The 16374-nt window shown below is 39.2% G+C and overlaps 1 protein-coding gene and 1 long non-coding RNA gene across 7 annotated transcripts in view; one reads left to right on the top strand and one right to left on the bottom strand.

Annotated features, from left to right (window-relative positions):
* Nucleotides 1-449: 449 nt before the first annotated feature.
* On the top strand, nt 450-6928 carry LOC146630730 (uncharacterized). The gene is made up of 3 exons (XR_014906239.1): nt 450-1163; nt 2490-2689; nt 6194-6928. It is a non-coding gene; the product is annotated as an uncharacterized LOC146630730 (long non-coding RNA).
* palm3 (paralemmin 3) overlaps nt 3277-16374 on the bottom strand; it is a 28764-nt gene continuing 15666 nt past the window's right edge. For 2 of the 6 annotated variants that reach the window (XM_085354938.1, XM_085354936.1), the window contains 7 exons: nt 12780-12832; nt 12224-12304; nt 8997-9124; nt 8307-8379; nt 6594-6618; nt 5966-6016; nt 3277-4882 (listed from right to left, as the gene is read on the bottom strand). In XM_085354938.1, the coding sequence (XP_085211064.1) occupies nt 3927-4882; nt 5966-6016; nt 6594-6618; nt 8307-8379; nt 8997-9124; nt 12224-12304; nt 12780-12824 (1359 nt within the window). In that variant the 5' untranslated portion in view covers nt 12825-12832 and the 3' untranslated portion in view covers nt 3277-3926. Of the gene's footprint in view, nt 4883-5965; nt 6017-6593; nt 6619-8306; nt 8380-8996; nt 9125-12223; nt 12305-12779; nt 12833-14796; nt 15054-15189; nt 15248-16374 lie in introns of those variants that run through there. The other 4 variants (XM_085354937.1, XM_085354933.1, XM_085354934.1 and 1 more) reach the window with 4 other exon arrangements.

Below are 16374 nucleotides of genomic sequence, written 5' to 3'. Positions count from 1 at the left end.
AAGCTACTATTCTGATGCTCTTGGTTAAACAAAATACTTTGGTTAACCTCTCAGTATACTATGTATTTGAATACATTTTTCAGAGAGCTTCTATTTACTTCTGTGTAAAAGGGCTTATCAAGGTAATTTAAAAATGATGAAGTGGTATAGTGGGGTAATGTGCAGAGAAAAGACTGAGAACTTCTGAGATTAAAGTTATAAATTTACAATAAAAATCATTTTACAGTCTTGGTCTAGCATGGTAATTTACAAGCAAAAATATAGACATTTTTTGATGTGCAGTATGTCATTTGCAAGATATGATTAAATGCACTATATAATGGATCACATAAAACTCATAAAACCATCCAACAAGAACAGGTTCAACAAGCTGTTGTTGGTCCTTAAACATAAAAAAAAAAACACAGATTAAAAAAATGGAGAATTAGAACTCGTTTTTATAGCTTCCAACACATGATCATCAATTGTTATTCTTTTTGTCACACTATACGCTGACATTTGGCACATTGAAGTTAACTGTCTTCTTCGCCTCCTTCTTCTTCTTTCCCCTTGCTCCCTTTATGGGACTTCTATCGTTCTCTGGTCAGTTTGTTGGTTGGTTGTCTGTACAGGACAAAGCTCCATTTTAGGATCCATCACAATAGGTGGAGGCATGCTGAGACACAGCACTTGAGCACTGAACTCCTCCATCTCCTTCTGCTCCAGCTGTCTCCTCCGGCTAAGCACGTAGAACTCCACTGCGCGGTAAGTGGGGGACTTGATGTGCATGGTGAGCACCATACAGTCTGCACAGGATGTATAAAACAAAGTTCCAGTGAGGTTGACATTTCTCGCCGTCATGGTTAAGACGTGGCCTTCCAAAGTAAAGTCAAGGAGTTCATACTGGCATCTGCCAGCAACTCGTTCAGCTGTGATGTACGAGGAGTTGCGGATATCAACAACTACACTGGCTCTTCTTCTGGCAATGGAATCAAATTTCAGACTGACAGCGACTAAAGACCACCTTCCTGTCACATTGTGAATATCAAACTGTTCCAAAGGCTTGACCAACTTTTCACAGGCCACAGGAGCTGAACGGCTCACAGACACCAAACAGAGAAGTGTGAGAAGTATCGCAAACATGATGTCCGTCGCACCGTGGGGTCTCACTGAAAATGTGTCTGGTAAAGAGGTTTTCCTTCTAGTTCAATTCTTTCACATTCTCAGTTTTTTAGTGCTGGAAATTCCAGGATGGGTGAAAGGATTGTGTGTTGTTTACACCACGTTTGGTAAACTCAACATTCAGTCTAATGCAATATTTGAGTAACAAATGGTCAATGACCTCAAGTTGTATGCACTCTTCATTTTATCAGTTGTGATAAATCTGTTTTAAATTGAGAAGAAATGGAAAAATATTAAAACCTCACTTTTGCTTTATTTAGCAGAGACGTTTGAAAGCTTTTGGGTTGGTTTAAGTACCTTTGCCAGCGTGGCTGCTTTAAGCGTAAAATTCATCATCTGCTCTCCCCATAGAGAGAAAATCTTAAATATGAAAATCTAGTAATAATGTTAACACGATACAGGCTGTTCCAATATATTGTGTGCAAGTTTTTTAATTGTTCAGGTTTCAGGCTATTAAATCATAAATGAGAAGTTCTTTCTCAGATGCTCCCCTACATATTACCAAATCTAACACTGAGCTCTTGAGATGAGAAGACAACTTGTGGTTTGCACCAAGTAACTGAACAACTTTGCTTTTTAAGGCATTCTTAACCAGAGTTAAGCCAAGTAATAACACCGTTTGGGCAATATCTCATTAAGTCTCGTTAAGTCTGTTATTGAAAGGAAAGAGTGATGGCGATGGAGGAATATCTGCCTGTTTTGCAATGCTATGCACAACAGCAGTGACTAGCACTGTTACCTCCCGGCAGGAATTTCCTGGGTTTGAATGCTGCAGTTGGCTGGCTCATGTCTGTCTGGAGGTCATATGTTCTCCGTGTGCCTAAGTGGGCTCTCTGAGGCACTCTGTCTTCTTTCTGAAGTCCAGACATGTGCATATTAGCTCAACCAATAATTCCAAATTGGCTGTAGGTGGAAATTTATTGTCTGTCTCTCTTTGTTAGCTCTGCAACAGACTAGTAACCTGTCCTAGGTGTGACATGGATGTGTGGGCCGGACCAGTGAAACTTTGCCTTCTGCCAGTGTGAAGACTTTAAACTGCACATTTAATCACTGAAATATCTCTGTATAAAATGACCATACATGATAAAGAAATGCTACAATAATAAATGAAAGAAATCTTAAATTGAAAGAAATAAGCGTGTAGGTCAGTAGACTTAATCTTGGTGTTGAAAGAAAGGGTTGGCTATAATAGCAAATTTGTAAATATGTAATTTATAGCTTGGACAAATATATCCATGCACAGCCAATCTGCACAGTGATGTTTCAACCTAGTTTAGAGAGGTACAGGATCCCCATGCAATAACTTTTTGAAATGTCTTTGTTGTCAGATGGAGCAGAGATTCTGGGAGCTCTCAGCTCAGCAGGACTTCTTTTCAGTTCGAGGACATGCTGCAGTCCTTTCTCCAAAGACTCCAGCTTTAGTCTGGTCAATAAGAAGACCCTGCTGTTATCCATGGGACTATCCCAAGACCTGGGAGAAGCACATGCAGTGAGACATGTTGAAGGGAACACCAGCTACTGCCAAAAGGTGATGACTAGTTCCCTTATTTCTTTCATAATAAAAAGCTTCATGTGCATACATTTGGAAGACTGGTCCAGTGTGCACTCATGATTCACCTTTCAATGCTTTAACATATCTTTTTCTAAGCAGTATGTCCAAAATAAAAACCAATAAATACAATCTAAAAGTAAACTGCATGTAGTAATACATGCAAAGTTAAGTTTTGTGTCGTGGGATTTCTCAATCTGAATCTTAAATTCTGTTTCCTAGTGGTGTCTATATAACTAGGTAAAAAACCATGAACAGAGAAAAAATGTAATACAGCCGTTTTTGCATTTCTTTTGCATGAAGCATGGATGATGTTTTGGGATAAATCCAGTATTTGAAGAACAAACACTCTGAATGCAGACCAAGTTATGTTAAGAAGAGTATTGCAAATGACAGTTTAATCATTAAATCATTTCAAAAAAAAAAAAAAAAATTATACACGCTTTCTGTATACAGTATGTACATTTGTAACAGAGTCATCTCAGGAATTCCAGGCCTTCCATGTTAAGAATTTTTTTTAAAAAAACCCATATGTATCATACTTTTAGGTAATATTTTTTTAACTATCAATGGAGCACACTGTTTATAAATGACACAATTTAACCAAATAGTCAGTTGGTTAAACCTGTTTAGGCTACTGTAGTGGGATTAAAAACATTTATTAAAAAGCCTAAAGCGATAACAGTCCAGCTTCAAGTCAGTAAAACAGAATATCTCCAGAAATTTATGAACCTTTCCATAACATTGCAATTTTCCAGTTACAACTCAGATTTTTAAAACTACAAAATGACTTCAGCAAATAATGTAAAATACATGAAATCATTTTTGTTCTCTCAAGAGAATTTTATCAAACTCAAAACAGTGTGGCCCAAAAAAAAACTGTGTGGTTTTTCTTTTTAAAACTGTAGTTCCACTTTAAAACTAGTTCAGTCCATGTGATTCCTCTCCTCATGTTGGAGCGAGCACACTTCCTGTTGCAGCATCAAAGCTTGAGACTGGGGATGAGGAAATTTCAAGAGGAATACTAGGAATGTTGGCAGTGGACAGTGGAGGAAAGGGAAGCAGCTTCCAGGCATTCTTATTAAAAAAAATGGATGGATGCACAAAACAAAGAGATGAGGGAAGTAATTGTTATGAACTGAGCAGCCAATGCACAGGCTGAAGGATACTGGCAGAGTGAAGAGGTTGAGAGTAAATGCATGTACACAGAGGGCATTTACATGACAGAGCAGCAGTCGCATTTTTTGGGCTTGGTTGACTCTCCTTGGCTAGCTGCGTTTGGGCTCGGTGCCCCAGCATTGGCTGGGCTGTCAGCGCCTGCTGGCTCTACCATGGTGCTGGGGGCTTTGGCGTTCAACAGAAGGGGTTCCTGTTCCCCAGACCCTGCCTCTGTTCTTTGGTTTTCTTGGGCATCAGCCAGAGGCACCTCCTGGAACTGATCAGTAAGACAGGTAGCCTCTTGTGCTTTTGATGCTGCCTCAGTTTCCTCTGGTACTGCTGCTGATTCTTCAGCTTGAACCTGTAGATTGGGACTAAGATTAGAAGGTTGTGCCTCAGTATAGACAGGCAACAAAGCCACCACAGTGCTCTCTGGAGGACTGATTAGGGACTGCGACTGCACACAGGCTGGATCTTTCAATTCGTTGTCCTGGCCCTCAGTTTTTACATCTCTATCTTCATCTTCACCTGGATTTGCCTTTATGCTATCATCTATGTCTCCCAATGGCTCACTCTCTGGCTCTGTAAAAGTTTCTGTTTGTACATCCTCCTCTGCAGCCTCCCCTCCCTCTTTGCTGGCTTCTGCTTCTGGATTTGGCAGAAGGATCTGGTCTGACTGCACGGACTCCTGTTGATCTGCCTGCGGCACAACCTCTCCAGAAACATCATCCCCATCATCTGTGATGAAGATGCATTCTGCTCTCATCACCAGAGTCCCTTCTTCTTCCTCCTCTTCTTTAACATTGGTATTTGGAACCTTGACTGGATCTTCCTCAGAAACATCCAAATTCTTTCCCATCTCCACACTAACATCACTGGTTGGCCCATTAGTGAGTGACTGATTATTTTCATCTGAAGCACTAACTTCAGTGTTTTCCACACCATTGGTTACAATGACTCCATTTTCATCCAGTAGTGCTTCTTGGTATACCTCCGTATCACTTTCACTTTTTTCTGAAGAAACCAACAAATACATATCAATAAAGGTCAACAAAATTCGTTAAAAAATGTTCTTCATTCATCAGTATTGAACTGAACCTTTTACATTGATTATAAACATTCATAATGGCTGGTGTAGAAGCAGCTTTTCAATACAGTTAGAGGTTGCTTTTTACATCATTAGCTCAGTGCAGCCAATTCATGTGCAACATTTAACCAAACGGTTTTCTATCCATGAATGATCCATTAGATGGAAAAATTATTGACCTGCTCCATGAAGTGCATACTAATGAAGAGAGGTATCCATTTGAATGAAGCAGAACATATTGACCATTTCAACATCAGCTAAAAATACATTAAAAAAGAAAAATAATAATAATATAGATATATTTTTTAGCTGATGTTGAAATAGTGTATATATCAAATAGTAAAAAAATAAATATATGCTAAACCTTTTAGGCTCGGCCATGAGGTAAAGAAGTACTAGCTTTATAAAGAGTTGGAGACACGAGAATGGAAAAAGGACTGGACTTAAACTAGATACGTATGCCAACTAATGTTTTTGAAGCCATTTAAATTCTGCAGTCTGGACAAGAAAGTTTTAGGCACTGGATGATTTCAATATAAATGGATGGGTTGATTACATTTCACCAACTCTTTTGTCTACTTTAACAGCTTGAGTAGCATCCCAACGGACATGTCCATGAACCTGCTGAACTATAAAAATGCAAGTTATGTACTTAGGTTTCTTTTAGCATATATTTAAATTCAAACCCTTATCCAACATGTGTAATTATTCATAACAGAATATATGATCTTCCAGTACAGCATAGGTACGCGTGTGCCACTCTGTCCTTTATAATGCAAATTTCTATCAGTGTATACAACTCATATAGACAAGCACATCTGCAGGGAATTACGTGGTCTTTGAGGTGAGATAAACAGGGTCAGCACAAGCTGGTGATTAGATAAGAATTAACAAGAGGAAGGACAGAGAAAGGATAAGATTTTATCAGGCTCAGGATGATGACGGAGATTTTAATAAAAGCCTGGATGTTTCTGGATGATATTCTGTTGAGGTGAATGTCCTATGCCCACCTGATCCAGTTGAATTGTTTTCTCCATTCTGTGCAACATCACTGACCACTTCTAAGGACAAAATAATTAGTTATTAATAGACATGTAATGTGTAACTTGAGCATGCTGAACATGATGGAGCAATAATTAACCAGAATTTACAGTATAAGGTGTAGTGCATCAGTTATTACACCTGTGCTTTGGATAAGCTGTCATGTCCTGACTAAATAACGTTATTCTTTTCTATAGGATGGCATCCATTCACAATCCATTGCAAGTAAAGAAAGAGAAGCTGGAAGAAGTCCCAGAATTAAAGAAATGAAATCTAACCAGTATGGACTGATGCAATTAAGTAAAAGCAGAATTAGTAGCGCAGCTGTTGACTGATAGTTGGTAGGTGCCAGAAAAGTGTGCACGCACACATTAAAAGGTTTTGGACAGAATACCATGTGAGTGTTAAGTGAAGCAGGCAGATGGATGACAGCAATACCTCACTCTACATTTATACATACAAATTCTTTATGAATTTAAACTATTTTTCAGGGTTGATTTACTGAATTTATCACTTTCTTTGATTAAAAAGACAATGAAAAGCAAAGCACCAAATTTTTACATTTCTTAATTCCCAAAGAGATGTTCATCTACTTACCATCTCCAGCATGTAACATTTTTACCTGTTGGGTAAAAAGGAACAGGGGACAAATGAAATGTATTGTACTCAAATGGTGACATTGTGAAGTGTTGACTTTATAAAGTTTGCTAATTTCTACCCAACACTATAATCAGTTAAGACAAGTGCAGTTTAAACTGATCTAAACTGACTAAACTTCCCCCTTCAAATGGGTGAGATCTGATGAGATTGAGACAGATGATCCGCTATGGCAACCACTAAAGGGAGCAGCCAAAAAAAGATGATGCACATTTTAAGTGTACTTAAAGTCAATGCTCTGTCATAAAATACAAACATTAAAAAAGCAACAACCACAATAGCATGAAAGAAAGAAATGAAGCTTTATTTCTGAACAGACTGTGGCTGTAGCCAGCAGCTGCCTGCTGGCGTCACCTCTGCTAATTCGAGTCACTGACTCTCTCAACCGTTATTGTGATGTTGATGCCCTTTGGGGCATTTCTAATGCAATTACCTAATTGCAGACCATCCAAGAAGCTCATTCTCCACTTTTAGTGACTTAAATTTTGGCATTTTAGCCTAAAACTTCGCTCTACAGTTTTTTTTAAAGGTCACCACATATTATTTTCTGTGGTGTGTGAATGTGCTTGCAGAATGATTGCAGTGTTAATGGCATTTATTCACATACTGACTAACTTATCTACTTGTTGCTGTGGCTTGAGCTTTCACCCCTGCTGTGTTAGTCAGCACCACTCAATCAGTGTAAAGCTAGCACAGCACCGCTGTCTGTTCAGATGTTTTTGGCCAACGTAATCATGCTGATGTAACATGGATGGAGAGACTAGCTGATGATTTGCACTGAGATAATGATTTTATGTTTGCTGGATGAGTCATTAATAAGCTACGTCCCAGTCCTCCTCTAGATTTAGCGTTCGACACAATTTATTTTGCCAGCTCCCTATAAACAAGCTGCTGCTGCAGCTGATGAGCAAAATTTATGTGGTTTTGCTGTAACCGGTGAAAGTTGACCCCATCTAAAGTACTTAACCACATCAAACACGCAAGAAGTGAAGAAAAATGTGAATTTGGTTTATCAGATGTACTGTACCTTTCACTCACTCCCAGTCTGGCCCACTAAAATCAAAGCCTTATTGGCTGAGCTTGTTTAAAACATTTAATTTTCACAGAAGATAAGGTCAAGCATTCAAAGGTTCCTCTATCACAGCCAGCATGGCTAATAGGCTGTAAAACCTATTAAAAGTGGAATCTTCTGTTTACGTCTCCTACTGATTTTAGTTGAGCTCCAAAAGCCAAGGTTAAGATATACAAGTATGACAAACTTTACTAAAAGACCCTGGAGCAGGCAGTAGATGAGGACAGACAACTTTTGTCCGACTATAAAGGCCTTCGGACGTGAAGTACACATACACGGCCTTGGCTTGAGCTAAAACAATAATTCAAGAGAGGATCTAATGCCGTATTGTTTACATAACGGGGTTGCTTGCATTTATAAAGTTCCTGCTTTTGAACAAGAGGTGCTACATCAAAGGTACATTAAGAGTGGAATGCATTATGCATGGCAAAAAGCCACAGACAGAGGTTGTGGGAAATTTTCTGCTTAATGGAAGATGATGGAGCAAGCTTGTTCAACACATATACCAACCCCTTTTGTGTCCACATAGTGACTGGGTGAGTGGGTGAGTGTGAGTGTGTGTGAGCACACAACTACCGCACCGTTTCACCATCCTCTGTCCTTTGCTCCAGCTTTTCTTGCTCGTCTGCCAACTGCTTATTCTCTGACTGCGACCTGAGATGGACACAAACGTACAAAGAAAGAACAAACACAATCAAACCTATGATAACAACATCGTCATACTGGGTAAGGTCTAAAAGAACTTGGGTAAATATTACATTACCCTAACTGAATAATAGTAGGCATCACTACTACAAGCACTTTCCCCCAAAATTTTAGTTTACATTTCCTCAAAGGCCATGTACAACATGTGCTGGAAAACTTATAGGAAAGTGATACAAAGCTGTGGACCTTTGGAATAATTAGAGTGGGATCTTTGTAATTTTCAGAGCTTTGACAACTTTGTGCACTACAGTTCAGAAAAATCTCTTCGTGTGTGGCTCCTTCTCTGCGTGAGTTCAGTACTGGCAGGATTAAAATTCAGTTTTGCCAAAGAATACATTATGTACAACAAAAGCAAAAAAAGAGAAGAAAACTATTAGAAGACTGAAACAGAAGAGGGTATTCTGCAATATACATGAAGTTTCAACTATGCAAAAACAACTGAATTGTGACACTTCTCTCATTCTCTGCTTTGCTAACTGTCTCAGACAAACACAAAATGTCTTCCTTGTCTTCTAGCACTAACACACAGATGCACACACACAAAATCCCACAAACTGTGGATATACTTTTCAATGTGCTCTTCCATATGCTGGGCCTGGGCACTCGATGGAGGTGAGTGAAGGCTCTCAGCGTCCAGAGAGGTTGGGGATAAGGGAGCTCCTTCCATTAACCACTGCTCTCTCAGCGACTTCCTCTACAGGAACAAAGAAGGGGTGAAGGAGATGAAGGGGGAAAAACAGTGAACCAACTTTCATTAGTATTGTAGTTCATTAATGTAATTATATTACTGATGGGTTTAGAGGGTAATAATATGGAGAAATAGACTGCAAATATTTTATATATATCCTGATTATATCTCAGATCATTTTCAGTCATATGTTTAAGCAGCACTGCAAATCAATAGATAAACTAGCTTATTAGCAGCACTGGAGGCCTGCCAACATTCAGTTTTTTCATGTTTTCTCCTGTATTTTAAGACTCCCAGCATTATCATTGTGTGTCTAATGATATTCACTTTGCCAAACCATCCATGAAACACAGTCTACACCACAGACATAATAAAAGAGGGACGTGGCTCCAAGACTTATCGTTGCATAGAGGTTTATGGGAAAACAGTCCTCTGCCCCCTCGGTCTTTGACCTCAGTAAACACTTTCCTGATGACTTTACTGGACTCAAACACTGTTACAGGTCACATTAAATGGAACATTATTCATTTTATAAATTATAGTAATTTTAAGACTCAGACAGGAGGATTATAAAGGGTACTGCTGATTAGTTAACAATATGTCACTCACAAGTGGTTAGCCAGTAAACATGCAGCTTCGTATCCATCGTGTCTAATTTCAAAATCCCACAATAAAGTGGTCAGGTTTCGTAACAGGACAAACCAGCAGCTGAAATCATGGTGACTACATCCTTTAAAAAAAAACAGACCGTCTATTGTCTAGGCACACAATCAACACACTGTATATAATTTCAACTCTTCTGCCACCTTAAGATACCAACACAAGACCTGACACAAGAGGTGTGCGCACAACTAATAACTCTGTAGGAAGATCTTTTAGATGCTTCACAACTTTTACTTCGAAGGTATGGTAATAAAATGATGAAAACAAATAAATGTGACTTGGGACATATGTTTGAATCAGTGAAGTTGAAAAGCTTTCTAATATTGTACTACTGGATTTAGCATGATTTTTAAAGAAAACATGGTATCCAAACAGTCAAATTATTGACAGGTTTGAAAAGCTCTGTGATATTTTATTTTTGCATTTGTTGAGTATTTCATTTGGTGGATTGGCCAGAAACCAAGAGACTTTTTTTTTGCTACTTGTTAGCACAGGGGAACAGAGCTGTATGAATTTATATTTATCTTCTGTCTTTTATTTTTTTATTATTCTGATTTATTATGTTTTGTATACATATAGATATGAAATATTAAATAAAAATATTCTTACTAATGTGATTATATTATACTACAGCAGTCCACATATAAGTTTAACAGCACAGTCAGAAAGTTTAACAAATGACAGTTAGCACACCGCTACTAGCCTATTTAGCACGAGGCTAACCTGGGCTAGTAGAAATTAATAGACTACAAGAATATTAATAAAACAGCTTCAGAAAATGAAATACCTACAGATAGTGGTTCAGCAAGGTTAGATAAGTTATATCTGGAACGTAGTGAAAGCAATAGAGTTAAGCTAGCTTACTGTTAGGTTACTCTTACTGTGCTGTTAGGTTATGGAACCGAGTTAGCATATTGCTAGTAGTGGTTGCTACCAGCAACAGACGTTTAACTGAAACTCAAGGCCTCTGAACTAACTGCAGGTGGCAGTATAATAAAACAGGAAAACAGTGCAGTAATATTTCATTAACACTTGCGCTAATATATTTAATGCAGTTTGGGGACATTTAAAATTTAATCTTGTTTTACTACAAAAACTAACATTTGATAATGTTATGATAATAGACAGATTTTGTTGACATGTACTGTATATTCTGAAATTGGCAAAAGTCAATATTACCATATTTTAAAGGAAATCCCAGTTGGCCAAGAAAATTGCAACTTGTGAATCTCTGCTTAACATGTCTCTAGGCACCTGCTTGTGCAGTTAATCGAAGCATTACATCAAATAACCTTAATTTAAAAGCACATATCTGATAAAAACTGCTCAAACCTTACCTCGAAATAAAGCATGGCATATAGAAGGCATAGATTTCTATTGAGTGTCATGTCTCTCTATTAAAATGTCTGGTCAAATCAATTCCAGCTGACACCGGGTGAGCTCTATCACAGTCCTCAATGTGATATAAATCTTGTAAAAGTGATATCGCTCACTCTGTAATACGAGGCGATGTCTGCAATCTTCTCAGAAACCGCTCTGTTCCAGATTATTGGCCCATGTGTTCATAATCTGGCCACCGTTGGCCAGTAGTTTCCTACTCAAAAGTAAACGTCACAATACCATCTCTGTGTTTTCTCCTGCTGTGCAGGACAAGCCTAGCTCTGTTCCCCTCCCTGTGCCTTTGGCTAGCTAGGCAGGCCCCTCTAAACTTCTCTGCAGGTCAGGAACTGCATATAAGCTGCTACTCCCACTTATCAAATCCTTGCATCTAACCAGAGGTTAGAGTCAATGTCAAAGCTAATGAATGTGCTAAAAGCTGTAACGATAATAACTCCTGCGAGACGGCAATACAATCATGTAAGATTAATCGCTGAAGCCTCTTGCACATAGACTTTTGATCTCAAAAACGCACATTTGGAGCACTCTGCACAAATTCACAGGCACACACAATATTCTGCTACAGGATTTATACTGGCACACACATGCATACCTGCATGCACACAAACACTTTCTGCACAAATTTCACAAAATTTGAGGAATGTGCCCCAGGGCAGCATAACACAGTGGAGTAGGAAGTTGGAACACCAGTGTGGAAATGATGTGAAAACAATAGAGCAGCTCTGTAACTATGTGAGTGTGTAAACACACACATAAAAACTGATTTCAACAAAGGAAGGCTTGCCGCTAACCTTGTGAGAGAGTGACAGGGCGAGGAAATGTGCAAGTCTGTACTTACAGCTCATCCGTGTGTCTATGTGTGAGATACTGAATGTGAAAAGGAAATAAATTTGGAGGCAATCTGCTTGTTAACAAGCTGGAATGAGCTGGAATGAGCCTACGGAGGATTTTAGCTGAGTGAAATTAAGGCTGTGTCTCTCTGTGTGAGTAAGTGTGTAAATGAATGAGACAGGTTAGCTCATCCTGAATACGTGTGTGTCAGACCTTGAACTGCCGTAGTCTGAGCTTCTCATCCTCCTTCTCTCTTCTGGATCTGTCCTGCTCTTCCTGCAACCGACGCTTCTCCTACAAAAAAGAAGTGGAGGAATGCGAAATATGGCAAGGAAAGAGAATAAATATGGACATACTTAGAGAGTTTAGTAGAAATGAAGAGAGGCAGCAGGAAGATGATTTGGAAGAGTAAATAACACATCAGAAATAAAGAAAGGTGAGAAGCAGCCATGAAGAAGAAGTTAATGGAGAGGAGAAGTGAAATGAGGACACATATCTAACCACCCATCATGTCATAGGACACTGTCACTGTGAACATTAGGTGTACTCTATTTTACATAACGCTCAAAGCAGCTGTTGCCTGGCAAACTGGTGTTGTTTTCGTGGGACCGGGGACAGACTGGCTCAGCACGCAGCACACTCATTAAAATATTTAAGAGTTAAGGACAGCTCTAAGAGCACGGTCTCTTCACCCTCTTTTTTTCCGTGTATGCAGACAAATATATATGTGTGTGTGTGTGTGTGTGTGTGTGTGTGTGTGTGGACTCACAGCGATGGCCTCAATGCGCTGTTTGTATTTCTCAGCCTCATCCATCTCGGCACCTGGGACAAAAACAAGACGGGATAGGAGCAAAGGTTAAAGATCAGAGGTTAAACAAATATGAGGCGAGTCAGCTGGATGCATTTATGCTCAAAATGTACCATATTCACTGAATTGAGAGAATGAGCTTCAGCACTTATTTTGGATGAATGCTCTGGATTCCTATTATGCGTTTCCTTTTGTTGAGATGTCCATGTTATGCAGTTTTTGACGAGGTTTTTGTGTTCTTGCAAAAAATGTCTCTTGCCTGAAGCAGTATTTCATAAACTTTTTTCAAACTTTTCTCAATAATGTTCCTCCTTTGAATTGTCTTCTCTAAGGGAAGTAAGCCCGAGCAGCTCAAAGCATTTTCTAGTAAAAAAAAAGAAGACATCTGCATAATATGTGTCATTGAACATAAAAAAAGACTTAAAATACTACTCATTAGCTGTTTAAATCCATCACTAAGTTAGTGATAAACAGTATTTTCATGACTTTATTTTTGCTGTGTTGTAGCATTGTTTTTCTTCCTCTGTCTGGTTTAGAAACTGGCTAATGACAGTTACAAAGTGCATCGGAAACAGAAATACTGAACATAAAAATGTGGCTTGTCAAACATTTTTATATCAACTTACAACAGTTTTGTTTAAAAAACATGCATAACTGATAGGTTTTAAATTAACATAAAAATCATAAGAACCCTCAGCTCTATTTAGACTAACACTAGGGGTTCTAGTACCCCCAGTTGAGAAACACTGGTTTGAAGAGTGTATAAAGATGAGAATCAAACAACATTTCTGCATTGGTCCCCAACTCTCGGAGTGCAGTTGAGTCTCTACATCAGAGGACAGCGGCAGCTAATGAGCGGTATCAAAAGTCAAAGGCAGGAATTTAGCCTTTGCTATTTGTGAAGTATGCAGCTGGACTAGCATTACTATGTATCCTCATTATCGGACCCAATATGACTCACGATCATCCGCCCAAAATGTCTTTCCAGTACCCCCATTAAGCTTTTTGTTTTTGTCATGACGCAGCCTCAGGCATCTGCAAGAAGATAAGCACAGACAATATTTGTTTTCCCTTGCAGCTGACACTCTGTGGGATAATATTTGAGTTACCCCAAACTAGGAGCAGAGCCACACATAGCAACCAGCTCACGGCAACTCAGTCATTACCGACTTCCTGCCATCACAAGCCATAACTCTCCATATTTTGCTCTCCACAGAGTGAAACTCTTAAAATAAAATTTAAAAATAAAGTTAACTTCCTAGGAGAAAAACAACACGTATTTCTGACCCGCATGTAATTCAGCACTGACTAGGTTCCATAAAAATATAGGAAACATAATTAAAACAGTTATTGGAAATTGAAGTTTTTGGGGGTTTTTACCCCACAAAATGACAGCAACATTTTGCTTGTCACCGTCAATCCTGTGTGGTATGCTAGGAGTGCTGTCCTACACCAGTAAACATTTAGCCACCAGGGTAACTGAGATGTCACACTGGGACAGATCTGACTAATGCAGGGAGCCGTTTCTATACCAAATGCCACGCTGTCACAACTACTGCTGCTAATCGCCATCACAGCACTTTGAAGCGCAAAATATGTGCTTACCAATGCACAACATGCACTCGCAAAACACTTTCCAGATGCATAACCTGTAAAACCTCATAAAGATGGCAATAAGCACACCAACAGGAAGGTTACATTTCAGAGATGATGCCAGATTTGAGACTAAAATAAAACTTTATCCTGGCACATCAAATTCAATAAAATTAAAGAAGCTGCCAGAATAAGCCTTGACACATCAACTCTTGGACACATTGCTTGTTTTTCCCCAAAATGCCCTCCCCATCCTGATACACGCACATTGCAAATCAGGTCTCTTTTCTTTCTTCCCAGAAGGCAACCTAGCACTTTAGCTTATGTTGCTCCTAAAATATGGTAGATCTTTCAGGGCTTATCATAGCAAGAAACTTTCTCTTACCAACACCTGAAGGATTCCTTTTGGCACCCTCCAGGAGTGGGGAAGGTAGTGGTGGTGGAGGGGGAGCGGGAGCGGGACTCAAATAAAATATATGAAAATGTGCATGCACTTTGTATGGAGAGGGGAAACAGAGAAAGATGGAAAAAAGGAGGAAAGAGAAAAATTTTGATGAGGACACAACCTCCAGCATGGCTCTCATTATTCTGCCGTTCTCTAAAATGTGCACAAAGTAAAAGCATCAGCAGAAAGACATGGGAAAGTATATACATATGCTATATATACAGAGACAACATAGAATGCAGCCTTCAAGAGCAAAAGAGCAAAAGAGGTAGAAAGAGACAAAATCTTATTGTGCCAGGGTTTTGAATGACTGAAGGTGCAGTGACAGCTTACAGTATAACCCTCCGTGGGGAGCGGCGGCTTGTGTCTCATCAGGGCTCCAGGAGAGCGCCTAGAATAGCAGCCAGAGATAAACAAGCAAACACAAACAAGAGCTTTGATGAGGAGGTATTGAGGAGCTCCCCGTAGACACACAGACTTCGATAATTAGACATGATACAAGAGGGTAGAGAAGGGAAGGCTGACAAAGTCAAAAAGTTAAGAGACTAGGAAAGTCAAGCTGGCTGAAGCTACAGAAACGGAAAAGATGTAAGGGGACGGAGGTGACATGTGCAAATGTAGCAACTGCTTAGGGATTGTGATTTCTTATTGTCACTGCGACTTATTGTCAATGTGACTGACCTGTAACACAAAGAGCCAGAGAGAAAACAAAGGATTTAGAAGAACAGATCCTGATTGTCATCAAACTCAGGTCAGTGGGTTTGCAGCTAAACCAAAGAATAAATTTGTAATCTGGAATTTTAAAAGCCTGGAAGTGGCGCAAAGAAAAACATCCAACATCTGGAGAACTGATTTCCATGCCCTCTGGTGAGGAGGATTTCAAAACCAATCAGTCAAGCTAAGTCAATTTTGTTAATACAGCTCCAAATCAAATCCACTGACACTGTCTAACTGTAGAACCTTAAAGCAAATGCGCTACAAGCATATTTTAAAAGGATAAAAAACAGCACGATGTGCATGATGGGAAGATGTGTAGGTCATATTAGAATAGATAGAAATGGTAAAACAAAAACAAAAATCTGATTTGTGGGGACAGCAGTCTAAGCAGAAACAACCTGACTTCCTCCTCCCTTGCCATCTCTTCCAGGAGGACACCAAAGGTTTTTCCAAGCAGGCTGAGAGGCATAATTAAGTCATGTGGTCATAATCATAGTTTTGCCACTACAGCATTTAATTACAGATAATGCTTCACCTGTAACACCTGCTACATGCCAGCTTAGATCAGTTCCATTAAACCAGATTTGGTTTTGAATGCTGTAATTTGCGTCGAACACAAAGCTTGCCAATTGAAGCTATCTGCTCTCAGTGGTATGACCCTCTACCACACACACAGACACACACACACACTCACACACAGTAGTCTGTGTGTGTCTAGCAATGCTGAGATATCGTTAACAATAACCATTTTGCCAGTGAACCAAAGCAGTGTGAATGTGGGCCAACATAAACAATACAAGG

The sequence above is a fragment of the Diplotaxodon limnothrissa genome, linkage group LG6 (genome assembly GCF_057381915.1).
Source record: "Diplotaxodon limnothrissa isolate DT_005_m linkage group LG6, D_limnothrissa_male_GT1.1, whole genome shotgun sequence".
Lineage (NCBI taxonomy): Eukaryota > Metazoa > Chordata > Actinopteri > Cichliformes > Cichlidae > Diplotaxodon > Diplotaxodon limnothrissa.
The sequence above is the reverse complement of the archived record's forward strand: the minus strand, read 5'-3'. Positions and strand labels throughout refer to the sequence as shown.